At 47.6% G+C, this 27,251-nt stretch overlaps 2 protein-coding genes across 2 annotated transcripts; both read left to right on the plus strand.

Annotated features, from left to right (window-relative positions):
• Positions 1–163: 163 nt before the first annotated feature.
• Positions 164–4,178, plus strand: LOC120950340 (Alstrom syndrome protein 1 homolog a-like). The gene is made up of 2 exons (XM_040368311.2): positions 164–3,915; positions 3,993–4,178. The coding sequence occupies exons 1-2, from the start codon at positions 325–327 to the stop codon at positions 4,059–4,061; spliced, it is 3,660 nt and encodes a 1,219-aa protein (XP_040224245.2). The 5' UTR covers positions 164–324; the 3' UTR covers positions 4,062–4,178.
• Positions 4,179–4,674: 496 nt separating this feature from the next.
• On the plus strand, positions 4,675–10,209 carry LOC120950341 (V-type proton ATPase subunit B). The gene is made up of 4 exons (XM_040368312.2): positions 4,675–4,800; positions 4,897–5,056; positions 6,101–6,426; positions 6,494–10,209. Exons 2-4 carry the CDS (start codon positions 4,960–4,962, stop codon positions 7,565–7,567), a joined length of 1,497 nt encoding a protein of 498 aa, XP_040224246.1. The 5' UTR covers positions 4,675–4,800; positions 4,897–4,959; the 3' UTR covers positions 7,568–10,209.
• The last annotated feature ends 17,042 nt before the right edge of the window (positions 10,210–27,251 follow it).

Consider the following 27,251-nt stretch of genomic DNA (forward strand, 5'->3'; position numbering starts at 1 on the left):
TTTCATTTTGCGCATTATAACCCCCCCCCCCCCCCCCGCTTAACACTTCTTTCGCTTTCACTTCTTTTAACTCAGTTAAGTTTCGAGTTTGAACCTACCGAAAACTACCGATAAAATTTTGCGCCTGGCCACACTGGCCGTTGCTATGTTTTGTTTGTTTCCTTTTCTTTCACACAAGCTGTCAACGACCGTCAACGCTTGTTTTTCGTAACGGAATTTTTCAAGCGCGCCACACCACCACCAGCGATGCAGCTTTGTTTGGAAAATCTAACGATCTGAAAGTGTTCCGTTTTTGTGTGTGAAAATCCACCGAGCGAAGTGAAAATGTCGCAAAGCGATCGTGTGACGGACTTGATCATGCACTACTACATGGAGCACGGCCGCAACCGGGACCTGGAGAAGTATCTTCGCCTGCGCCGTATGTCCAGCGCGACGCGCTCCTCCAGCGACGGCAGCCTGCCCTGCCTGGACGAACTGCAGCGGCGCGCCTGTCATGCCGCTTCCGAACGATCCGGGCTCGGCAAGTCGATGGAAAATTTGGCCACGCTGCGCAAAAAGGCGGAACAACAGCAACAGGACGAGAGCGAAAAGTCGCTACGAAATGCGTCCGCCGGGAGTGGGAAATCGAACGCAAACAAAACACCCGACAAGGCAGTAGGCGCTGTGGCGACGGATACGGCAAAGCAGGGCGGCGTGACGGTGCGCGAGAAAAAGATGGAGCAAAAGAGTGGCAGGAACTTCAACTTTAATCTCGAGTCAGTGATCGAAATTAATCTGCCCCCACCGCCGACCATAACGCTGGGCGTTCCAACCACCGCGACGACCATTGCTCCGATTACGTACACCCAGCCGGGTCTGCCAACAGCCTCGACGGCTAAGGAACATTCGCCGCGACTCGTCGTGCACGAGACCAGCACACAAACGGCAGCCACGGAAGATGATCCAATCCGGCCGGTGGTGAAAACGCACGCCCCGGGTACGGTAGAGGAACCGCTGGACAGCACGAAGGACCTTTCACCCGTCAGCAGTATCGCCTCGAACAAGCAACGGTTGGAGTGGGATTCGCTCGGGGACATTGGGTACGATTCGAGCGAGCGGCTCCAGTTCTGCGGTGCGGCCGATCTGAACGAAACCGAGAAGCGGTGCCTGCAGCGTTACTTCGCCCGCAAGGGACTGACCTTCGATCGGAGCGTGATTGTTGTGCGGCAGCGGGAAGAACGGGAGAAAAAGGCTGCCGGACGCGGTGAGGACACATCGATTATGCGAGCGAAGCCGGATGCACAAAGCACACCGAAGGTGGCACCACTGCAGTCAGCGCCACCACCCCCGGCAGCAGTGAGGCGGAATGAGGGCGAGGAGGCTAAAGCTACGCAAACGACGCTCCAGCCACGCGTGCGGGAATCGCGTGGCATTCAAGTAACGCGACGACACGACGAATCGTCACTGCCCTACCAGCGGCAGGACAAAGCCATCGGTACGACCGATAGCTACACGCTGGCGGGCTCGGTCGATGCGGCGGAAAGTTTCGAATTCTTCTCGCCCTCGGTGCCGGCAACGGGAAATAACACTCCCTCGGTTGTTGCTTCCGCTTCCACGCCGGTACAGTCCTCGTCGGACACGACATCCTCGTCGGGGGTAAATGAGGCCAGCGCCAGTGGTCGCTCGCTGCGTCCCACCTTTGACGACGAGGTGAAGCTCGGGTTGACGCTGTACAACTCGATCTGCGAGCTGGCGAGCATGCCAACAGGTGTGAAGGAAAGTTTGATCGATAAAATATTCCGCAAGCTTTCGCGGCACGATCCGAAGCGAAGAACGCGGGAACAGTTGCTGCACGACTATGGGAAGGATGTTAGAAAGCGCAGGGAGAAGGAGGAGCAGACCATCGAGGAGACGACAGTGGAGGATGCAGGTGGCTGCTCGAAAGCGGTACAAAAGGAGGACGACAATGTGTACGACGATGTGAGTCCTTGTAGCGAGAAGGACGAATCGCCGCCACAGCTGGATCGAAGCATCGGTCTGGTGGAGGTCATCGAGGAGACGAAACATCCGGCAGCACCTGTCGGAAGCTCCAACGTATCGGAAGGCTCGGTTAAAGCGTCCCCTTCCGGATCGAACGAGGGCAATAACGTGCGTCACAGCACCACTTCCACCGGTGGATTGGTTTCGATTGAGAACTCTTCCCATCGCACCGTATCCTCGCTGCCGGTGTCGGCGGGCACAACGAAGGAGAACCCTCCGCGAAAGCTGTCCGCCCCGGAACCGCGTGATCGGCGGGTGCGCAAAGCCATGCAGGAGTATCTGCGGCCCATGACGCACTCTGAGGTGGAGTATGAGAATTTTAAACAACTGCAGCAGCTCAACCAGGAGCGTGCGCACGATCCACAGCTGGCAAAGATTGATCGTGAGATAGAGCAGCTGCTGGTGAAGAAAATGCTACTGCTCAATCCGGGCTCAACGGTCACGGCGGAACCGACGCTCCCGGCGAACACGCACACGGCTGCTCCACCGGCCCTCCCCAGCGAGCGCAGTGGAACGGTGTACACGTCGGTACATGATCCGGTTTCGGCTGACAGCAGCTGCTCGAAAAATAGCACCGCCAGTACGGCCTGGAACTCACACTATCATATGGCGAAGGTGATAAAAAATCGCTCCAAGCTGGAGACGCCCGTCGAGCTTACGACCACACCGTCGGATGTGAGCATTCCCACCTTTATAAAGCAGAAGCAGGACAAGTTTGTGGAAAACTATGATCAGGTTCGTACGCGCCGTGTGTTTGAGGAGCAGAACCACCTGTACACCCGTCCGTACAGCAGCAGCCGCAGGAGTGATCGCCGACACCATCCGCTCCAGCAGGAGAAGGAAAACCATCACGCCTTCGGTAAGGATCGGTACGCGCTCAACAAACTGTCGAAGGGAACGGGCGGCGACAGTCGGCGACCGATTTCGTCCTCGAACAATACGATCCTGTCGCCGGAGTTTATATCTTCCGACTCGATATCGATACCGGTCGTTACGACGCTGACGAACACCACCACAACGCACCACTATGACATCAAGTCGAGAAGGCCATCGTTGCCCCTGGCAACGAAAGGAGGACGCACGGCTGGCACACAAACAACCGATTCCATTTTGCGTACCAAGCCCATTTTTGGGGAAAAGAAGCAGAAGAGCACTGGTGTGACGGCATCCGTACAGGTTCCATCGACCGTTGGCAGGACAGGCATTGCGGAAGGCGGCTTCCCCATTGTCCAATGTAACTGTCCCTGCGGGCAGCGTGAACCCACCGTAGAAACGCACGGCATTCCACGGCGAACGGAAATTATCGACCGCACGGCAACCGGTCGGCAAGACAAGCAGGCCCAAACGAAACCCTCCTCCATCGCGTACGTTATTACGTTCGAAGGGACGACGGCTGCGGAACGGAACCGTCACGACAACTACGGATCAGCACCACCGGTGCGCCATCCATCGTCACTATCGAGCGATAATGAGGGTAGCAGCGGTAGTGCCGGGGAAAGTGAACCCGAAAATGGGAAGGACAACGTGTCGGAAAAGATGCTCACGCTGCGGGAACAGTTCCGCCGGTCCTGTCCGGCAACGTTGAGCCGTATCGAGGAGCGCCGGCAGTGTATAAGCGAGCTGAACAAACTACGAAGCAAGCGGAACCAGCAGCGGCAACGGCTGCTGCTGCTCACGTCGGACGACTCGCTGCGCAAGACGAGCGCGGCGGGAGGAAGGGGTCAGCTACCGCCACCACCGCTCAGCCAGAGGCGCGTGTTTGCGTCGACGCGTGCCATCCGGGAAAACACCCGCCGCCAGGTTCGCAATCTGCCGGAGGTGCAGCGAAAGCGGGAGATTGAACGTTTCAACAATTTGAAGCGCAAAAATCGAATACTCAAGGATGTGTACAACAAGGTAAGGGGATGGGTACGGGATGTTTCGAATTGGTTGGATGGTTTGGAACTAAATTGTGTTTTAATTTTCTTTCGCAGAATCTGCAACGAAAAGTGCTGAAAGGGCAAGTTGACCTATCGAACAGTGTTCGAGTGATTCAGGATTAGCCACTGTGAGTTCTGTAGAGCCCCACAATTTTTATTCTTGGTCAGTTTAGTGACAATAACAAAACATGTGTGTTCATGTAAGTTTAATAATAAATGTTTGAAAATATCTTGATTACATTTGCCTGGACTGGTTTTGTTCATGGATACATGGTCAAATTATATCACAAGGCGTATTTAAACTTAACGACGTTTATTAAAACTTATTTTTTAATTCCAACAATGTGTAATGCAAAATAATTATCCAGATTTTGTTATTTATAACCCTCAATATTAAATCCTAAAAATTATATTTTTTCAAAAATGTTGCAAATGACCGATCAATATCCATCGTGCTACGTTCGTTTCCAGGAGAACTCTATGTTAAAAGGCTGTACCAGATCGCTATTTAAAAATCGCCTCAATTTTTGGGATATAAAATCACATTTTATGAAAATATAGCAATAAACTCCAAAAAATCACTAAATATTAAACAGAGCTAGAAAACACGAACATAACGAATTTTTTAAAGCTTACATTTTCGCACGAATGAACTTTGTTCCCGACTGTCAAAGGCAAATGTCATCACGACAGCAACCTGGACATTGGACGTACCCGGCCATTGCGCACCTTTCGTTTCTTCATCACATGACAGAATTAATAAAAAAATCTCCATCGCATTCGTGTTCGTCGCCGTCGTTCATCTCGTTCGCATTAAACTATCTGTGCTGCGGTTGAACTCAATCAGTAGTGTTCGTTGAAGGTAGAAAAGTCGTCCCATTCGTACATTCGTACCGGTGCTCGTTCCCCAATCCTAATCCTCCGTTGGGCGTGATTTTTGTAACATTTTTTCCAGCAGCAGCAGCATCATTGCATACAGCTAATCGGTAGCAGCAGAAGGCTATACGGCGAAGGAGCAACGATGTCGACGATGTACAATAAGACCCTGTCGGCCCACCAGGCCCACAAGGAACACGTTCTGGCAGTTTCGCGTGATTTCATCTCCCAGCCGCGCTTGAGTAAGTAAAACGGATTGTCCGCAAGTACGGAGAGTGCAAGCTGCGAGCTTTGAACGAGACGAAGAACAAGAAGAGCAAAAAGTTACGACGATGGCCAACTTTTAGTTGGCCCGCTAGATGTCATGTGACGAGCGGTGAAGTGATACCCCAGCAAAGAGATCAGTTTTGACTTCGATTTGTTAGCTTTTTAGATGAAATGGTCATTACTGAATATGCAACAGCAGCAAAATTAATTGATCAAAGCCACTTAAAAATCGATTTTATCATGCAAACTTTTCACCATTTCTGCTGGTGCAAAATAGCCCCTAGTATGCACATTTTCCTTGCCAGAAGTTTATTGTTACATCTAAAAGATTTAGTATTACGCAACGTGTTCGTTTTTACGGGAAAATAACGCAAAAATGGTTGCAAAATTGTATAAAAATCATATCAGATTTCCCAAAGCAATTGGAATAGGTGTTTTGATGTCACATGACTGTCAAAACACCTGACTGTAGGCGAATGCTCACGCACACCATCTCCCGCGAGAGAGGGAGTGTGTGGAATCGTGCAGCGCTGTTCTTCTTCTCCCTTTCGCACCGGTGCGATGTTTACACAGGGAGTGTGAAAAGGGTATATGAACATGAGTGCGTGTGTGCGTGCGTGTGTGCATGAAAATGTGTAGGTGTGTGTGTGTGTAGTGGTGGAATGGATGAATGTTTTGCGATTTTTTGGCAGGACAAAAATGGCATCCTGGGATGAGAATGAATCCATCATTGAAATGAAACTTAAAATCAAACATTTTAGCAACATTTTCGTTATCTGGTCATCGTGTAGTGGTCGCGTCGTCACATGATAGATTTTTCTTTTGCGTTGCGTTTATCACATGGCGATATTACGTAAACGCAACCACGATACCACCCCTCGCAGCGAATGGGACAAGTTTGCGAGTGTTGCGCCTGATCGACAACAAAACTATGTACATTGTTTTTTTTATGCAAATGTATCGAACTCGTGCGCTTAGCCTGGCTGGTCATTAATTCGGTTCCAAATTTCCCCTTTCAGTCTACAAAACCGTGTCCGGTGTAAACGGACCGCTGGTCATTTTGGATGAGGTGAAGTTCCCGAAGTTTGCCGAAATCGTGCAGCTGCGCTTGAGCGATGGCACCGTCCGCTCCGGTCAGGTGCTGGAAGTGAGTGGCTCGAAAGCCGTCGTCCAGGTGTTCGAAGGTACGTCCGGTATCGATGCCAAGAACACGGTGTGCGAGTTCACCGGCGACATTCTGCGTACGCCCGTGTCGGAGGACATGTTGGGCCGCGTGTTCAACGGCTCCGGCAAGCCCATCGACAAGGGCCCGCCAATTCTGGCCGAAGATTTCCTCGACATTCAGGTAGGTTAAAAACACTTGGCGTTGCTCTAGACGGCATCGACTAACCACGCTCCATCTGCCGCTGCAGGGTCAACCGATCAACCCGTGGTCGCGTATCTACCCGGAGGAAATGATCCAGACCGGTATCTCCGCCATCGATGTGATGAACTCGATCGCCCGTGGTCAGAAGATTCCGATCTTCTCGGCTGCCGGTCTGCCGCACAATGAAATTGCCGCCCAGATCTGTCGCCAGGCCGGTCTTGTAAAGCAAACGGGTAAGTCGGTGCTGGACGAGCACGAGGACAACTTCGCCATCGTGTTCGCCGCCATGGGTGTGAACATGGAGACGGCCCGTTTCTTCAAGCAGGACTTCGAGGAGAACGGTTCGATGGAGAACGTGTGCCTGTTCTTGAACCTGGCCAACGATCCCACGATCGAGCGTATCATTACGCCGCGTCTGGCGCTGACGGCTGCCGAATTCTTGGCCTACCAGTGCGAAAAGCACGTGCTGGTCATCCTTACCGACATGTCGTCGTACGCCGAGGCGCTGCGTGAGGTGTCGGCCGCCCGTGAGGAGGTGCCCGGACGTCGCGGTTTCCCCGGCTACATGTACACCGATTTGGCCACCATCTACGAGCGGGCCGGACGTGTCGAGGGCCGCAACGGTTCGATCACGCAGATCCCCATCCTGACCATGCCGAACGACGACATCACCCATCCGATTCCGGATTTGACCGGTTACATTACCGAGGGCCAGATCTACGTCGACCGTCAGCTGCACAATCGGCAGATCTACCCGCCGGTGAACGTGCTGCCGTCGCTGTCCCGTCTGATGAAGTCCGCCATCGGCGAGGGCATGACGCGCAAGGATCACTCCGACGTGTCGAACCAGCTGTACGCTTGCTACGCCATCGGCAAGGACGTGCAGGCCATGAAGGCCGTCGTCGGCGAGGAGGCGCTCACGCCCGACGATCTGCTGTACCTGGAGTTCTTGACCAAGTTCGAGAAGAACTTCATCTCGCAGGGCAACTACGAGAACCGCACCGTGTTCGAGTCGCTCGACATCGGCTGGCAGCTGCTGCGTATCTTCCCGAAGGAGATGCTCAAGCGTATCCCGGCCTCGATCCTGGCCGAGTTCTACCCGCGCGACTCGCGCCATTAAGCGCTCGATCCCTTCATCCCTCTCGCGCTCGTTCGCATTGTCCGTTCGATACTGACGGTAGATTGTAGTGCAATTGTTTGTTTGTTTTTTTTGTCTTTCGGTATTGGAGGCTGCCAAGAAGGGCCACCTCCACTTTTTAATCTTATCGCAATGAAGCAAATGGTAGATGCGTGTGCGTATGTTTTGTAAATAGTGGTACTACGAACTGAACAAGACATAACATCTATGAAATACCACGTTAATGCATTCCTTTCAAGTCCACACAATGAATGGATCTACCTTTAATCTATTTGGTTCCCCGTTTTAGCACTGTTAATGGTGGCGCTTTGTTGAAAGGACTTCCTCCTTTCTTCACGTGCGTGCTTTGCGTAAGCGTGTGTGTGTGTCTGTGTGGCCGATGGTAGACGTGGTTTGAGTGCCTACTTTCACTAAATTCGCGATACAAATACGACACGAGATAATACTTTGACTGCCATCCTAATAACATCGTACGATGATTTCGGAATAGTTTTGCAGCAGCTGTTTGGCGCGAAAAACGCTACATCATGCAGCAACAATGGCACACGACCACGGTCCAGCTCGGAGGATGATCGTACGCGCAACAGGTACGAGCATTGCGATTGCTGTTTCACTAGAAGGAAAAAAAAGAAGGGAAAAACGTATCCAAACCAAGCCAACAAAGGGAAAAACAACATCAAACAAAAAACGACGACAAAAAAACGACGAAAGAAGCCAAGAGTCGCACGAAAAGCAGCAACCCCAATGATCGTACCGTACCTGCCGGTGAGAGCGATTTGTGAAGATCGTAAACAGCATCCGGTCTTCGCGATCGAACGATCGAGCCAGCGAATGCGCGTATCGCAACGGATAGCTCACCATCAGATCATAACACCGTGAAGGGGCTTCCGTTCCTTCACTTCCGTGGGGTCATTCGACCGGTAGAGGACCGATGGAACACGCCTCCCGTTTGACTGTATGTGCCGCCGGTTCCGCTGGAAAGCTATTTTGAAATCATCGACAGAAAATGGTAGAAACTGAAGGGAGTGCAAAGTACAGGCACGCTCAAAACACGCTCATCCCCATCGTCACGTTTATGAATCGATATCCTGGGGGGGTCGGTGTGCGATCGAGATATGAAGCAAGGCACACTACGCACACAGCACGATCTATAGTAGCATTCACACCTACATATATATATATTGCTTTAGAGAGCAACATTATTCTTGATTCGTTAGTAAGGTAGGAGGAGCACTCGAAGGAGCAACCTCGGGCGTGCCCGAGACTCCAAAGGCCTCCATGTTTAATCAAACCCATTCTTTGTTAGTATCGATTAAGAGCATAGCTAAGGCGTTTCCTTTTTACATAATTCTTCGTATATACAACATTTTTTTTGTCGTCGTTTGTAAGGAATGTTTCGTAAATTAATTAGTAACTTTGTTTTGTTTCTTCTATTTTTTTTTCTTGCTGCGGCGAGCTCGTTCCAGCGGACACGATCTGCGCTTCTGTTGCGTTCCGGCGTGCATCTGTTACTGTTCGCCGTTACTGTTCGTAAATAACGGGCCGTGAGAGGGGTTTGCGTTACTACACCTGCGGGAAGCTGCCGGAAAGATGCCAGCACACACACACATACACGTACATACGGTATCTCGTTTCTGGGCTGTAGCCTTCCTTCACCGTCGTCATTCTTGGCTATGCCATCTAATGCCATCGTACAAATTTTGCATTCGCAACTAAATCCCCTTTTAAATAGACCACGTTTTTGCGAGGGTGACGATACACGAGCAAGGATGGTTAGGCAAAGGGACAGAGGTACTCTTAAGATCATCAGTCTGTCAGTGTGTGTGTGTGTGTGGGTATGCAATTTCGGCACCTGTACTGCAGTGTACGCTCAATCAAGCTCTTTTTCACAGGTTCGTTGCTTATCTTAGGGAACAGTAACGGGTGATGCATCTGTTCGCCTCAAGCGGGGAGCAGCGTTTTGCTGGGGAAGAGTTTGGTGCCCGTATGCTACTATGTTACTTATGTTATACTGTCCATAAGATATAAGGCTCTACCTAATGCACACAGAAGATCCGTGTGTACGTTTTACGATTATATTAAAAAAAACAACCCGCCCTCGATGCTCCCGCACACATTCGCGGCCCGAGCAGGCTTAAAACTGTGCAGCACTGTCCTTATTAATCATATACCGCCGATGGGAAGATAGAGTAGCATCTTTAGCCTCTGCGCGAGATGAACAAAGCACTTGCAAGCGATGTAGCGAATTGTTCTACCGCGGAACTGTGTTTCATGCTACCGGTGCGGAATAGAACGGTTAACTGGTAGCGTAAATCTAAACAATATTATTGCTGTATAATTATTAAATATTTCAGAGAAAAAAAAAACAACACACACACAAAACACAACAAATCTTGATCAAATGTAACAAAATTAATGTTGCCACAAACAACAAAAGTAACGGAAAACAATACACACTACTACAGCAAAGCGGAAGCGAGCCGAGATGGAAGGCCGTTGTTGCCGTGTTGCAGAAAGTACAGTGGCAGGTAGTGGGTGGTGTATTTCAGTGTGCAGATTATGTCATCCTGTGTATTAGGTCCATCGTTGAGAATGATAAGAATAAAGTGTAAAGTCCACAAAAATCTGTACCGTGCGGTAGCTCTCTCCTAAGATCTCCAACAATACGCCTAACGCCACGATCGGTGCTCTCCGTGTCCCCGTGAGACTCATTTCTGTTTTCGCTGTCCTTTTAAAAGCAGAAGACACTTAGTGGCACAGTTCGAGCGTTTCCCAAAGTGTTCCATTTATTTACACTTATCAGCCTGAGTTCGAAGTCAACCCGTCGAACGTCCCGTCGTCGGTTGGGAAGAGTTCGGAATGTGGTTCTACGCAAAGAAAGATAAATACAGAAAGTGGAGTAGGAGGCAGGTCCTTTCGCCGTCCGCTCGGTGCGTGCTCGCCTTGTCGTGCCATTCGCTGTGGCAGCAAGAGAACCGAATTCTACCTTTCTTCGTGTGCGTCCTAGCGGGATGTTTGTTTACCCGTGTTTCCTTTCGACGCTTTCGCACGTGGTGAAAGGTTTTGTATTCTGTGGCAGGTTGGAAAATCGCTTTCCCCCGCCTGTCATTCCCTGCCTAGTGATGAGCTCTTTGGAGTGCACCCACGACTCCGATCTGACTCTCCGATTATTGTTAGTCCGACCTGCCATGACCTGCAAAACCGAATCCACTAGTTTCACCAAGAGCTGGAGAAAGTTGAAGTCGACTGGAGTCACAGTCGTCCAAAGTAGAAGTCGACCAGAATCACCGGGAGTTACCCGGAGGCGGTCAGTATAGGGCCAGCTTTTCATTTCGTTTCGTTTTTTCGTCTTTTACTTTACGTGTGCACTTCGTGAACAGGCCTTTTCTAAGAATAGCTTAGCGGCGATTCTGAATAGAGCGATCCATGACTTCGATTCCCTTCAACTCCGACTCCAGACGACTCTGAATCCGACTCCGTATGACTTTTACTCCGAGTCCGGATGAATTCGACTCCAGACGACTCCAACTCCGGATGACTCCGACACCGTATGGCTCCGCACGACTCCGAACAGCTCCGGATAATGCCAGTCGGACTAATCTTCCGGAGTCGGTTCTGAAATTTTCCAGAATCGGATCAGAGTTGACTCCGGGTTATTGCCTTTACCCATCACTAGATTCCCACTTGACTGACGGCCGAGGGTTGGTTTTCGTTCGCTTTGCTCTTCCCCACTTCTTTCCGCTACTCAAAAGCCACTCGATACGCAGCCGAGACTAACGGAAATGGGTTCAGAAGGAGTCAAAATTCAGAGTGAGAGAAAAGAAAAAGGAACAAACATTTGCCGGGAGGAGCCAAAATCACACTCCTACAGCACATTCACATATTGGTAGCGGCGGATTGTTTTGACGATGTTTGCCTTTTGCGGGGATGGGAGTAGGTGCGAATGGCACACGGATGGGGCGGCCGGTATGTTTATTCATCATCATCATGCCTGTTGTGTCTGGGAAGCGATGTGCCGCGTGTCAGGCGAAGGAACAGACGCAAGGCGAAGGAATTGATTTTGGCCCCCTGTCAAGATGGCATTGAGTGCGCATGGAGACGGTGGGCCAGCCTGTAAGCTGCGAGGTGTGTAAGGGCAAGGACCCCGATGATGCGGTGGAATAAATTATGACGAAATTATCGACAGATTGCTGCTTCAGCAGGCATCAGGGTGGTAAAGTTGGAAAGCTGCTTGCGCTGCAAAAATCAGAGCAAAGCGGCACGCAGCGGGGTAGAGTGTGTGTACGGGGTGACGGGTTTTAAAAATTGTTAACCAAAGCGCAGAAATAAGCTAATGGCTTTTTAATCTTCCACCTGCCTGGGAGGAGATGCAGCGGTTGTCCGAGGGATGCGAATCAAGCCGCCCGGGAAGTAGGAAGCACTTCAGCGGCGTGGCGTTGGTGTGCGAGTGTGCGAGTGTGTGTGTGTTTCGTTGGTCCAAATTACGAATTGATGAGGTGTACCGGGGGTCACCGTTTGTTCCTCTACTTTGGGAACGGTGTTGTTCCTATCGAGTCTGCTTCGCCCGCTGTGGTGGTAACATCATTAGGAGGTCGTAAATGTGTCCCGTAGCTTATGCAAATTTATGCTCAAAATTCATTGAAACTTTCACCGGATGTGCGGTTGGGGACGATAAATTATTGAACCATATCAGATGAGTCAGGTGGGCTGGGGTGGGATGGATTTTCATCCACTGGGCTTTATAAAATTCAATTACCACGGTTCAAGAGGCTTTCGAATCTTTGGGACAGTTAATTTCATCATTTCTACGTCCCATCATGGTGTGGAATGATTTGCAAAACTAATGTTGAATTTCCACTGAGCAAAAAACCAACAAAAAAGAAAGAAAGCAAAAAACCATTCGTTAAGGAACTGATGCAAAATGTTACGAATCAACGAGTTTCGCCCACGACAGACCCAGGTTGGTTAAAGTTTGTTAAGTGTACCGTAAACTTTCCTTGTTTCCAACGCTGTGTGAAAATATGAAAACTTTTGATGGCTTCGATACAATAGAGGAAAGAAAAAAAGGAGGAGGGGAGGGGGACAAAAAATGGACTTTTCCTTTCAACCACTTGACTTCTCATCGGTCAGGCATTTGCATGAATTGATATGATGATTGGACTGATTGGTTTCAATTTCCCTTCTCCATTGGCCGGGTCTTACATTGGGTTTTGGGTGAACTTTCGCAACGCCTCTCGGAAAGTTCATGAAGCAGAAAGTGCGGCCAAACCTGGGCAAGCGGCAGACAACAAAGATCTTGGGCAATTTATGGACGGTAAAGTTGCGGCAAAGAAAACATTCGAACGAAGCGAACGATCATTTGCAAGGATGATGACATTGAAAGCTTCTCGATTTACATAAAAATGTGTGATGGTGGCTTTGAGGTGAGTTTGTATTTTTATTGCAAAAGCATTAAGTCTATTTCAGCAACGGCGAAGGGAAGTTGTCATTCGTTTGAAATTCAAAATTCACTAGGAAAGGTTTGGAGCTTCACCAGAAGAGGGAACAGCTTCATCATAGTTCACATGGTTCACATGGATACCGCTTTCCGCAACGCTTGTGATCGTAGTTCACATTGGACGTTTCAGTTAGGTGTAAATTGACTATTCGCTCATAGCTCATTCTGCAGTTGAACGTTGAAGGAACCAGTTGTATTTTACCAGTGCTTGGAAAAAAACCTCGGTGTAAGTTGTGGTACAAAATGTGGGAAAAAGTAGTGCCAATGTCCTTGCAGATATTGTGTGATTGTTCAAGATGGTTGGGCCTAGTCGGCAGAACGCTCTCAACGTAAGTACTTATTGAGTAAGCTGTAAGAAGTGCAACCTACAGTCCCACATGTCGACTTGTGTGTTTCCTTTTCTATCTACGGAAAAAAGCCGATTCGGCCGTATACTTCTGACTGTTTCTCATTTTCTTTTTGAAAAAATGATTAAACTCCAAACGGAAGAACAAAATTAAGAGTAAATTTGTTTCCTCTCCCCTCCGATTGTGTATGCCACCACAGGAAAAACTCGGATGTAAATATTGCTCACCCTGGAAGCGTACTTTATGCAAATAAAACTATCGCCGGTATTTCAGGCAACAAACCCGACGGTTTGCGAGGTTGGGATTTAGTAAATATGGCGGTGTGGAGTGTGGTTGACGTGGCGCAATCGTTATTAGTGAAGATGCCACTGTGGGGTAAAAAGATGTCGCCCAGATGGCAAGGGGTCGTAGCAGCACATGGAAATTGAATTCAGGAGGCTGTGTCGACTCCGGTTGGTCGACCCTCCGGCTGAAGAAGGGCACACTTTTTGGCTTTCTGGTCTGTAGCGTTTACTGATCATCGCAGTCAGCCCAGCTTACGACGAAGGCTTGGGGTACGTTTGGTATCGTACTATAGAGAGTGTAAAGTGCGCAAACTATATGAAAAAGAAGCCGAAAACACCCTTGTGAAGATGTTTTCAATTTGAATTTTCCTCGGCCGTGTTACAAATTGAGCAATCTTCCAGTGGGGGGTGCATTAGCGTTACACGATTGCAGGGGGGAAGTAAATTCGGAGGAGCCACCTCTGTCCTCCATTTTTTGACACGGGAAATAACCAAATTGAGATACACTGTGCACGAAGACATGGTGCGAAAAAAGAACCGTCCGCCTACTGTGGTACGGCTGTGACTGTCGTCTGTTCCATTGACAGGTACAGCTGAAACGCCCTGGCGTGGCGTGCTTGGATGATGATGGCGCTGCCATTTTAATCCTTGTTTTATTGCTTTTCGTGGTTGGGTCGTCAATTTTCCGGAGCCAACCGCGCCACCGGAGAGTGTGACATCGCGTGGTGGAAGAACGTCATAAACCCCGGGAACACAATACAACGCAAGTTGTTGGTTCTTGGGTGCGGCTGTGAGGGGGGGGGGGGGGGGAGGTGCACTGTTTACTTAACAGCCCCAAAATGGAAGATCCCAAACGTCTGCGTGCAGCGGCGGGGGTGGTTTGCAAGCCGTGCGAGACGAGTACCTGAGCGCCCTCACTGTTGGCGGTGATTTCACCAAACGTTCGCCGGGATTGGAACGTCACTCCAGACATCCTTCAAAGCGGTCCAAAACCAAAAATACAAAGGTACGAACAGCGTGTCTATGTGTGTATGATGTGCATGTGTGTGAGATTAAGCTCTGGGGCGATTGTTTTATGTTTTTTGTTTGTTTGTTGGTTCAGTGGGGTCGGTACAATCAAACCGTCGTTAAATCGACATGTTAAACGTCGTTAAAGTAACGCTTTTCCTTACCGCCCACGGGAAGGCGTGAGTCGCGCAGCGATTTCAACCGGAAAATTCGTGTCCCGTCCCACCCGTCCCAGACGCTTGCAGATGGGCGCTCGCCCGTAAGTTTTATTCCTTTCGAAAAGCTTCCTCGCGTCGAAACGTCACTCAAACGTTGGGATGGCAAAATCTGATGCTTCGGTGTGTTTCGCAGCTGTCTGGAGGGAGGATGATCGGTTGATCGGGATCCCAAGAGAAAGAGATAGGGAGGAGGGGAGGTTTGGACCAATAGAACCATAGCAACCTGACTGATGTCACCTTTCGCTGTGGGTGAGTGCAGCCGTGACTTCCCGGAATGTCCCGTCTACTTTCCCTCCGGACGGGCGCTTTCGGGTAGTTGTGGTAGTCAGTTTTGGGGATTTGAAGATACACTCACCAAAAAATATATATATACCAACCACTTTTCCCTAGAAGATGCACTTAAGATGAGCCCAGGCGAGAAGGGCTGGCTCGAAGGGACATTTCACCGGACCTGGCAAGGATCGATTCGGTTGCGGGCAATCGAGTGGAAACATTGCAAACGGAACAAGGCATTCGTTTTTCATCACCCATCCCCGACACTTTTCGCCCTGCCGGGAAGCTCCCCACCTTTCACTGGGAGTTGGGTTACCAAAGGACACATCATTTGACAAGGGTTCCCTCCCCCCAGTGTTGGTGTGTGTGCGGTGCAAAATTAAGACACTTTTACAAACTGCCACGCGTCAACTGACGGGTAACGCCTGGAGGACACACACGGGGTCCCCATTTGGTTTGACGGGCAAATAGTTTATGCGGACAGTGGTGGGGTCACGCCGGGTTGCGCGTGCAGTGAATGGTGTAGTTTGTCAAGCGTTGAGGCGGAACAGATTTGGGATGGCGATCATCGTTACGCATTATTATCCGAGTGACATTGGCGGTCAAGGAAGAATGGAATATGTGTGTGGGTTTGTTGTAAATAGTAGTGCTGTTAAGGTGTTACAGCAGTAATAGTAAAGCTTAACTTAACAGATTAAATTGCTGTTTCCAATCGCAAGAGCATTCGACAGGTCTTGTTTCGCAAAACATCCTACCCCCAGTTTGCTACCATTTTCCGGCGGCTGATAATGGTTCAAGTTTTGAAGGGCCCTTTATTAATGCAGCTGTAATTTCCATCGCTGTTAAAGTTTGCCGGCAGGTGTAGCAGCTTCCCGCCGAGCTTTTGCCACTTCATTTTACGCCTGTTTAAGCTCTGTGGAAACGCGAAATCATCAAGTTAAATGATCCACCGAAGCGTATATTGATTGAATTGGGGCTGAGCGAAGTGACACAGCGGAGTGAAGATGGCTTGAAAAAACGCGAAACAAATTAAATCCTCCTTTTTTAAAAAAAAGAAGATAAAAACATAAAACCCATCGAAAAGTTTACGATCGCACGACCCATTTCGTGGCCGGTTGTTTTTGCGCGTGGTATTCGCGATATTTCAGCAATTTACTTACGCATCGTGCTCTTCCTAGCACGGAAAGCACGTTAAGTGTGTCCAGTAAAGGCACAGACAGAAAATAAAACAAACAAATGAAATAAAATAAAAATAAACACCCACACACGCTGTGCTCTGTCTCTACACGTGGCCGCTGGAAAGGATTTGCGAAATGCGCCACCGTGACCGTGAAACGCCCAGTGGAAGGGAGGGAGCAAAAAATCGGCAATTAAAACTTTAAATTAGAACAAAATTAAATTACTCCTTACCGCATAATGACGAGGCCGGGGATGAGTGGCCAGACTCATCCCGGCCTCCCGCACATGGGGATCGTTATTTTTGAAGGGCTCATCATGGTTGGCTTCGGCCTGGGTCGGTCCAAACGCGCGGGTCTCTCACGTTGATGATTCGGGTACCCATTTTGGCAGGCTCGGACAGGATTTATGATCGTCCATATTTGTCCAAACCTCGACAGGCCGACCCGACTTCAGGCGGAACGGCAGTGGACAGATAAATAATGAGGCCATTTATGCGACGGCAAAGTACCACTCAGGCACAAAACTTTCGCGTCCTCGGGAGTGCCTGCTATTTTGCTGTGATGATGGTTTTCAGTGTACAGGTATTTGTTTTTAATGATAGCGTCTGCTAGTATTTCATCTCCAGTTTTTGTTGCTGTTGTTGCTATGAATATGGTTGCAATGAATCGTATGCGAATTACGAATGGCTGATGGAGCAGGGTTAACCATTTAAAAATATTTTTTAGGCGTTCCGATTGCCATTGAAATAGAGAAGTCAAAAGTATTTGAATGATGTCAGCTCCAGGATATTCCAATGTAACGTGAAACGGTCGTCTGTATTGTGGTTAGGATAAAGTGGAACAATCTGGAATAATTTACCTGAAGAGCTTTCAAGTCGAGGTTTTGCGCTTTTTTGTCAGCGTTTTACTCGTTACATTCATTCGGACATGCTTGGATGGTGAATTAGCGTATACATTTTTTAGTTTATTCAACAACACTATTTTACATCACACATTGTCAACTAGAGGATTATTCATCTTTGTTGCTGTAGCTCTATGCATGTCAAATAACTGCAATCAAAGAACTATTATTGATCACATACTTTCACTAAAAGTGATCATTATTTTTCCCGAAAGTATGTAGCAAAAAGTAGATAAAAGTAGACAAGTATAAGAGTTCCATCTAGCTTCACTAGATCCTTATCTCACTCATACGGAGAACTGTTGATACACTTAATCAAAAAAAAGTGATCAAAGAACAAACGCTTATAATCTAGAACTGCTTGGAAAAATAACTCCATATATGTGTATGATCTATATTCTATCTACTTTGTAAACTAACGGTTAAACAGTCCTTCGCGAGAAACGCGAAAAAGCATCTCCACAGCCACTACGGACACCTGCAAATCGCCCTTCTCGTACAGCAGGATCGTGAGTTTCCACAGGCCCGCCTGGAAGTAGTCGTTGAATATCTTCGCATCCAGCACCTTATTTTTGATGTAGTACTGCTTCTTCTCCGCCGGACACGTGCCCGCATCGGGAAAATTGGTCATGTTGCGGTAAAACTCCCGATAGTCCCGATACGTAGTGTTGAGAAACTGGCACATCTTTTGCAGCGGGATGCGAAATGGCGACCGAATGAACTGATTGTTGCCCAGCGTACTGTATGCTAGCTCGACGGTAAACTGGTAAAATCACAGCGCCACAAAACAATGAGTGCCCCGGCTACACTGTACGCACGGCACACTTCCATACTTACGGAATAATCGTCATCAATATCGTGATACAAATCCAACGTGCCGTTCAGTATGGTGACCGTCCGGTTGTACTTTCGGATGAGCATTTTTCGGCTATCCATAAAGTTGAACCCTTCGAGCTGTTCCACCCGCTCGTACATGACGGATACGGGACCGCCGGTGGACAGATGCACTAGCATCATCGGCAGTAAGAGCAGAATGGACCACCGCAACGTGCGCATTATAATAGAGGTCGGTGCGTTGATCATGTTGGTACACGGCACGATTTTACAGCAGACTGCAACAGGTGCCCTTGCTTGTCGATATTAAATAGTGCATTGTGGTTTGCATGTTTGGAATGTTGCGAGAGAATGATGGCGTGTTTTAATCTTCCATCGGTAACACGACACTGTACAACAGTTGACGACGATGGGCTTGGGATGATAATTGTATGATTGTACGGTGGTTTATACAGTTTGACATTACTATATAATGCCTTGTACTATAGGGCAGTATGATGCAACCAGTCAATGTTATAAACCATTCTCACGGAAACAAAATCCATGTCAGCGTCACGTACTCAATTGTGATAATCAGAAGTAATGCTCAAAAAGTTGATGTGTCCAATACATGCTTGGTGACATTTTAGCAACCAACGCTTGGTCAGTCACTTTGTCATGGCATTTTTTTTACGGTTATCAGTTCTTAAAAATGACACTGACAAAATCATGACAAATTCTGACTGCAGCAAACTAATGTCAGCGTCACGAGCTCTAGTGTGCTGATCAGAGGTGAGACTCAAACAGTTGCTGCGACCGTCACATGCTTGGTGACATTTTGTGCAACCAGCTCTTGGTCACTTTGTCGCGACATTCTCTGTCGGTGATAATCGCGATAGTCAATCAGTCCCAAGCAACACAATTAGCATGCTTTCTCCATCTGTTTGACCAGACAGACCATCAAAGCAGATACAGCGAGAAAGCATGCTCATTTTATTGCTTGGGACCAAGTATATTCCAATAATGTCGTGATTATCACCGACAGAAAATGTCGTAGCTAAGTGAGTGGCCAAGAGTTGGATGCTAAATGTCACCAAGCATGTGATTGGCCCACCAACTGTTAGTATCGTCTCACCTCTGATCATCTCAGTAGTGTACGTGAGCTGATTTGAGCTTCGTTTCAGTCATGAGTGTTGGTGACTGAAACAGTGGCATTTGGCACGAACTGATCACAGCCAGAAAAAATCGTGATTATGCTTGCGCCGACATTTAGCTCAGATTTTCAGTCAGAGTTTCGGGGCTGACTCAAGCACTTGCATGTCGCGTTCAACATGTCATGACGCACTTTTATTGAGTATCAGCGATGAACATCAAGCTACCACGGATATGTGCATTGTTTTCGGTGGTGATTATCACGTGATTCTAATGACATTTTGCAGCACTGGGTACGATTAACTGTTGTGAACAGACCGCTGCCTCATCCTGAGGGCTCACTGTTGACAGCAGGGCTGTCATCCTGTGACGTCCTCAGTGAGGATCGCGGCGCGAGCAGGACCAGTCGTCCTCTCCCCGCATTACGTGCGTGTGTTTCTTGTATTACCCATACCAAAGAATAGTTTAAAATACATATTCTGTTTGTGCCGTACACACCGTCTTTATGTTTCATTTGTGCGGACACAACATTAACCATTTAAAAAAACATATGGTGCCTGCGAAGACGAGGTCATCCCGCTGGTGTGGTGGGTTCGAATGTAACCTGCTAAACGAGATATATTCATAATTTTGCATCCACTCAAGCTCTACTTGTTCGAAAGCAAAAACAAGGTTTATTGAACTTTTTAGCCAATGCCTTCATGCTACTAAGATTCGTACACAGCCCGAGATATGAAGACACTTATGAGTGTATCCGCAGTTGTCTGGCTTGCAAATATGGCCCCCATTTGGACCTTTTGTCTTTAAAACAAACCCACAAACAGTGTGCCAACTGTGCCCAATTTCCAAATGAGTCTTCGCGTCACACAAACTTTCCCTAATGCAACTGCTGGTAGCATCGCAACCTTCATGCCCAGCACCATCACAACTTCTTACTCGCCAGCTGTGTCCGCTACGCCTACCGCCTACACCTCCGTACACCGTTGCACTGTATGGTGTGCTTTCGCTGAAGAGGAGAAAAAAAAGAACAAAAACTTTTTAAATTTCCGTCCCACTTCCGGCCCAAATGGTGTACCTGAAGTTTCCGCAAAGCTCGGGGACAGCTGCACGAATGTGTGTGTGTGTGTGTGCGCGCGCGCGTGTATTGTATGCTTTTGATGCTCTGTCACCTGCTTTCACACTCTCTTACCCGACGCCTGACTTCCCGGGTAATGCTTAATCATATTTTTACTTTTACACACGTGCAAACGTTTCTTACGCTTTTCACGCACCGTTTGTAATCAGCTTGTAATATTAAATTCTCTTACGAACGTGTGTGCCGTCTATGTGTGTGCCTTTTTTTCGCGTGCGTATAGGGTGGTAGGGACGGACGGACGGGGTGGATCTTCTTGCACCGTCACGTATCGTGCTACACAAACGGAAGAAACTTTTCCTGTCCCCCTGCTTCTCGGTCTCTCTCTCTCGCAGATCTCAAATCTTGCCCGCCGTGCCCGAATCATGTCGAATTCAAATTTAATTCTTTCATCCTTCAAAACACCTCATCATACGGCTGGAGGCAGTTGCGGTGTGGTGTGCGTGTGGGGTGCCAGCATAATCAGCCAATCAAATTAATAAAGACTTTTCATTTTTATTTTCGGATCACACCACCACCATACCGAAGGTGGTCCCCTCGTGTGTGCCGGTTTCGGTCCGCGGTTCACGTGTTTGCATGGTTCGCGTAGCATATTTGTTCGCCGCCAGACCGAGGCGCGCAATGATGATTGTTGGTGTGGATGGACGGATGTCTCGGTAAAATACACCGGCACACACAACAGCACGCAAAACTGGCAACTTTCTGCGGCCGCGAGAACAGGCAACCGAATCAGGCCCAAATGTGCTCACACACCACTGTTTTTTGTAGGGTGCTTCTTCCAGGAACAGTACAGTACAGAGAAAAAAGCACGTGAACCTGGGGTTTCTAACCGAAGCGTATGAGCATCATCGTGATCATCATACTCGCCATGATGGGGGGGGGGGAACGTTTTGTGAACATTTCACCTGAAAATACAAATTGCCTCACACACATGCACGGCACTTGCTGGGGCTGTTTTTTTCTTCTTCTAAATGCAAACTTTTTCATTTAACCGTACGGAAACGTCGCGTTTCGCTTGTGTGCCCTGCCCACAACTGCGTCCGAGAATGATTAGGGAGTGCGGCGATAAAATGAAGCATCGGTCGATGGGAAGGCGAGACACGGTGTATACAGGAACTGGGAAGGTAGAAATTTGGATATGTATATTCCGCGGGTTTCCGTGGCTAAAATTTATGAAAGTTTTATCAATTGCTTACCTCCCCTGCATCTACTCACTACTCAAATCTCTGCCACCTTCCTGAAGAGGTTGTGTGGAAGCCCGTGATCACCGGTATCAGGGAACTTCTGGCCTGTACATCGTTGCACGCAGTACATACCGCCAGACTCTTCTTGGAAAATGGACAACGCATAGGGGATGAGTAAAAACGCAACCTGTCGGTGGGCGCACATTTCGATACAACACACAGCAAAGCAAAATGTGATGTACACAACTTTTGCGTGCGAAAAAAAAGTTTATGGTCAGCTTGTTTGCGGGAAATATCCTCTAAGTGAGTTGGTTATTGAAGTGTGTGAGTATGTGTTCTTTATGCTATGTTTTTGTTAAAGAACCGCACTACTACTCTTGCCACTTTTGAAGCAGTTTCTGGCGTGTTCAAGTGGGTGGTTTTTTGTTTGTTGGTGTGCGGCCATGGCACTGCAAAATAACCTCAAAGCCCTCTTCAGTTGTTACGATCGGTTGCAAGGTTTGCGTATGCGAAGGAAGGCGAGCAATGTTTTATGAAGAGCGGACGAAAATGCAGAGGCAAACACATCTGAACGTGTTTTTATAGGACTTTTGCTTTTCATTCGGTAGTTGGCTTCAATAGGTCTAGGTAGATCAAAACTGTTTTTCTTTCTTTGATCGTCTCCAATTAGTTCTGATCATATTTTTCCATTAAATTAAAAAAAAAAAATAACAAATTTTGCTCAACTTGAACCAATAGAAAATGTATCCTCTTTAACTAGAGCAAGTAAAACGTTTGTTCGTAAAAAAATAAAAATCATAAATTGGTGTAGTAGAGCAAGCGCGCCGAGAAAATAACGCAGGTACTTAACATCGGCATACAATACATCAGTGAAACTTGATCTACTTCAAATTAAGCTCATTCATTCGTTTACCGCCTTGAACGGCAGCTTTTCCACGAAAAGAAGCTCCACGTCCGCTGTTCGGGGCGCTATTTTCTGGCGCACCAATTTTACCTTTCCCCGTTTGCCCGGCATCGTCTTCTAATGCGCTGTTTCGTGCCTTATTCACTGTTAACTGACCAACTGACACCAAATTTGTGGCGTCGTTGAAAAGTTAGGCGAAAATACTCGACATTCTTCCACGCTGCTTGAAATCGTTTCAATGCCTTTGTGGTGGTGGTAAGTGCTTTGAGGAGGGGGTTTTTTTCCTGCCCCTGTATGTCTAGAGAGGGTTGAAATGAAAATGTTTAAAGTTTGAGCACTTCCATGAAGGGTTTTAAGCGTTCTCAATCAATGGTGCCAAGAAAAAATGGTTTGAAAAATATAAAAATAAATCATATCATAGGATGCTCACCCGCTTTCCAACCAGAAGTAAAAACGATTCAAATCATACGTTTTTGGGCAATAAATTGTGTCGCTGTCGTATTCGATTTCTACACAATCGGCTTGAAGACGTTCGCTTGAACCTTGCCTGAAGTGAAAAAAAAAAAAACAGAAACAGGGGAAAAGATCTGCATATACGCTCTTGTATCGGAAGATGAAATCATTTCCCACGACTCCCGCGCCCAATTCCGTCCCGTATGTTGATCATCTCCACAACACGCAAAAGCTGCTTGAGACGATAAATCTCTCCCACCACACACACACAGGCTAAGTTGGCGGATCGATCGAACCCCAGTGGTAGAGCGGCTTAGTGTCTTCGTATAGTTTTCCAAATGGTACCGGAAAAGCTGATGCAAATGTTCTTTGCCGTTTGCCACCGTGCTGAACTCCTCCTACTTTCGTCAACTAACAGAACGCGCGACATATGAAGCTTGTTGACTAAAAATAATCGTTGACGTTGTTTATGACCATACACGACTGTAAGAATGATAGCCAGCGTAGATAGAACGGAGGTAGGGAGAGAGGGATTGGATTCCGCTTTTACCTCGTGATGGTTACACAGACGAGACACGATTGCATGTAATACATTGGCAGTCCGGCTGGCAAACCGTTAGGAAAATGTTATTCCGCTCGCTTTTCCATCAGCTGACTTTACTGTTGTTGTTCATCCCGGGGAAAAAGGTTGAACCAGTGAGTTCCCCTTTCGAGCGATAAGCCCTCGAACCACAGAACTATAAAAAATGATTTATGTTGCGACAGCATGTCGCACTGTTGACGCTTCTGCTTCCGGGAGCTCCTTGTGTGTTGGTGCGTATGTGTATCGTTTGTTTATTGAGTGTTATTTAATGCCAAACATTCCCGTGCTGGATGCTTGATGACACGCGTTTTAATCCAGTGCCAGTTTTGTGTGCTAAAGTTTGTATCCAATTAATTTGGCCATATTTTACAGCCTCCTTAGTGTGTGTGGCTGTTAAATCATCATGCGTGGAGTCGTTTAGGGATTTTTGGGGGTAATATGAAAAGTTTTAATAAAATCACTCGCACCACACTTTACCCGTCCGCTGCTTTGTCGTGACGTTTAAGCAAAGCCCGTTCCATCCGTGGGCTTTATTGCAGACGCGTTCGAGCGTCGGGAAAACTCATCGTTTCACGCACCCGCTCCCAAAAACTCGAAGCTCGCCTGACAAACGTCGATCGGTATCAAATTTGACACTTTCTCATTCGGTTTGGTGGTTTCATTTTCTTCCCCACAGACACGCGGCCACAAGGAGCTGTCCTGTTTTCACCTTCTTGTTGGGTGTGCGTCTCACTGCCTTTTCCGCGTCCGCACCGGCTAATGGAATTGTGTTTTATGATTGGGATAAATAATCGAAATGGAAATGGAAAATCGAACTTTTCGGGCTGATGGTGCGTGTGAGTGTGTGTGTGGTGTCGTTTTGTGTTGAGCTGCTTCCCCATTGCCCATGCGAAGCAACCGTCGTGCCGTGTTTTGAAGGTTCTTTCTGCTATTGTTTTCTCGTGCCCTTGTGCCCCCACCATCCTGCGCGCGTTCATCGTGGTGAGTTGTGGAGTTTTCCTCCCCAAAATGCGTATCCGAAAAAGAAATCCCGGTAATGGGAAAAACAATAGCCTTTCAGCGTAACCACTTCCGGGACCCGACACCCCCGGACGCTTATCAGACGGTCAGGATCGGTCGAGGCAACCGAGGGACACCCAACCGTCGGAGCTGTACACCGGATAGAATCGGTCGGGCGGCGTGCCGCTGCTGCTGCTGCTGCCGGTCTCGAAAAGAAAATAGATGATGAATGGTGGTGCTATCGCGATATCAATGGCGCATTGTTTTTCTTCTCGCTTCGTGAAAAGTTTTGGAGTGGCAGTTTGCGGCCCAGCGACTGTGTGTCCCGTTTCGGGTGTACCGTTTGTTGAGACTGGTTTTTGCATTATCATTGAACCTCGACAACGGACAAAAAGTAAAAGCAAACTGCAAAGCTCTCTCTCACTAGTTGCTACATTTTCGCTTGTGATTTGGGGTGTTTGCGGGGGAGGCGATGTTTGTTTGGGAGTAGGCAAGAGGGCACACTCAAGAGCCAGCCCACCCTAAATTGACCGAAAATCCTTCGGAAGTGAATCTTTATCATACACATGGGGATGGGGTTGGGTTGTGGTTGTGTTGAGCTTGGGATGTTTCTTTTCTTCTCTGGAATAATATCAGGATTTTTAGGATTAGTTTCCATTTGTTTATTGCTTTCCCTCTTAGCCATCTGTTTGCCCACACTGGGTGCGCAGTTTGCTGTGGGACGTTTAAACGGGCACCACATTGAGGAGCTACGCGTGCGTGTTTTGTTTCTTTTATGTTGGTCAGGCAGTGGGCCCATTTCTTCTTTCTTTCCGTTCCTTCTGTTCTGCGTATCTTGAATGGTTGATCTTTTGAGGCTTTATCCTGCAGTTTATAACCTTTCCCGAGCTGTTTCGCTTTGTTTCCAGATAGCAATCCCGATGAGTTGGAGGCAAAAGTTTATACGGCTTATTATTTTTATTATTTCTAGGCTCGGCCCCGTGGCTTCGCTATGCACCATGGCTCGTTTGGATGCGACGTGATGGAACCAGAATCTTACCCACCTTGGAATGTTGCTGGCGTTTTTGCAAGGTAATTGAAAATGGTTTTATTTGCTTTATTTGTTTTGCATTGGTGCTGTGGGCCAGTTTTTACAGTGTAAATTGTACTCAGAGAGTGAAGGGCACAATAAAGCTCTTCGTATCACAACCTTTTCACCCAAGTTGAGCCTGGAAAGCATGGGGGAAGGGCGGTTGAGGCATGGTAAACGCTAGACCGTTTTTCAGACAGTAACTCTAGACAGAAAACTTTTAAAGAATATTGGGTACTTATTGAAAAGGAACGAAAAGGGTGCATAAGTCGTGTACGCACGACAAACGTTTGTGTAGAAATAGTCACTACCTTTCCAGGAGGCTGCTACGGGGGAACAAATGGTCAATTCTAGCGTCACACGACTGTATGTACCTGGCAAGTATCGGAACGGTTTCGTAAATCGATGTCACTCCAGGCTAGACGTTTGGTTGTTCGTTCCCCGGTAAGTCGCATTTAAAACAGTTCCCAGAAATCACATTTCCTATCGCATTCCATGTGAAGTTGTACTTCATTGCAAAATGTTTACGATACCGAGCTTTTGTGGTCGTTTTTTTTTTTGCTTCGTGAATATTTTCATGTCCTGCGTTGTGTGAGGGCATTTGAATGGGGTAAACGCTTTCGGTTTGACTCGTCGACTGTGTGATGTTTCGTATGAAATCATATTTTCACTTCCAAGAATCCAGAAATGAATTAAATCGAGACTGCACTGTGCACGTATGTGGAAATATTTGGGATATGTCACATGAATGGGTGTGTAGGTTTTTTTTCTCTTTCTTCTGACTCAGCTATGGGAAAAGATTCGCAGAAATCGGTGATTGATCGATCGTATTACTGTGATGATATTTAACTTGTTAGCACTGTGTTATGTGTAGCAGTTTGTGAGTATTTCGTTGCCAATGCGAGGGAAAACGTTTGTTTTGTGTGAAGAAGTATAGATTAAAAAATTGCTCTCACTTTGTGTGCTCAACGTTTTTTGTTCTTGTTGTTTTGAGGTGTTCATCGAACAAATGTGTGGCCTTGCATTTAAATTTTTTGTCATACCTTAAAGGAATAATGGGCATGGTATCTGAATAATCAAGTTTTTATCTATTCAATTAGATTTTCTGGAAAAGCTTATAGCTTGAAAATATTATTTCTTCTGTTTAAAATTGCTCTAAGTAAAACTAGTTTGTACCAAACAAAGCGTTTTAAAACCATTACAAATGGAAACAAATTTGAGATCAAAGTAAAAAATAAAGGGACACACACACAAAAACTCCTGCAAAACTAACCCTATAAAGCTCCAGTAAAAAGTTCGAACGATTGCAACGGTTCGCTAGAGGAACAAGTTTCCCTTAAACTATTTCCGAGTTTGCCTGTTAGCTGACATCCTGCTGAATGGACGATCAGCCGAAGGTTCCTGTGGCCCCAACATCAAGCCAGAAAAAGGGTTCGAAACAAACATAAAAGCAAGTGGGTGAAATGAAAAGAAAAAAAAAAACAAATACGTTGGGGTTAGCGCACAGATGGCAACGCAAAGGAGGGGGGTAGAAATATACACACATGTACATGGATTGGTCATTTTAGGGTAAGAAGTCATTGCGCCGGACGCGTGTGTGTGTGTTGAAAAAGTTATTTCTTCCTGCCCGGGTGCTACGAACTAAAATCGAACCCATACTGAGGGAACACA

This window comes from Anopheles coluzzii, chromosome 2 (assembly GCF_943734685.1).
Source record: "Anopheles coluzzii chromosome 2, AcolN3, whole genome shotgun sequence".
NCBI classification, from domain to species: domain Eukaryota; kingdom Metazoa; phylum Arthropoda; class Insecta; order Diptera; family Culicidae; genus Anopheles; species Anopheles coluzzii.

Coding starts and splice junctions, on each gene's coding strand:
- LOC120950340 (XM_040368311.2), top strand. CDS start 325: ATGTCGCAAAGCGATCGTGTGACGGACTTGATCATGCACTACTACATG. Junction 3,916..3,992: donor TCAAGGATGTGTACAACAAG/GTAAGGGGATGG, acceptor TTTCTTTCGCAG/AATCTGCAACGAAAAGTGCT.
- LOC120950341 (XM_040368312.2), top strand. CDS start 4,960: ATGTCGACGATGTACAATAAGACCCTGTCGGCCCACCAGGCCCACAAG. Junction 5,057..6,100: donor CATCTCCCAGCCGCGCTTGA/GTAAGTAAAACG, acceptor TTCCCCTTTCAG/TCTACAAAACCGTGTCCGGT. Junction 6,427..6,493: donor AAGATTTCCTCGACATTCAG/GTAGGTTAAAAA, acceptor CTGCCGCTGCAG/GGTCAACCGATCAACCCGTG.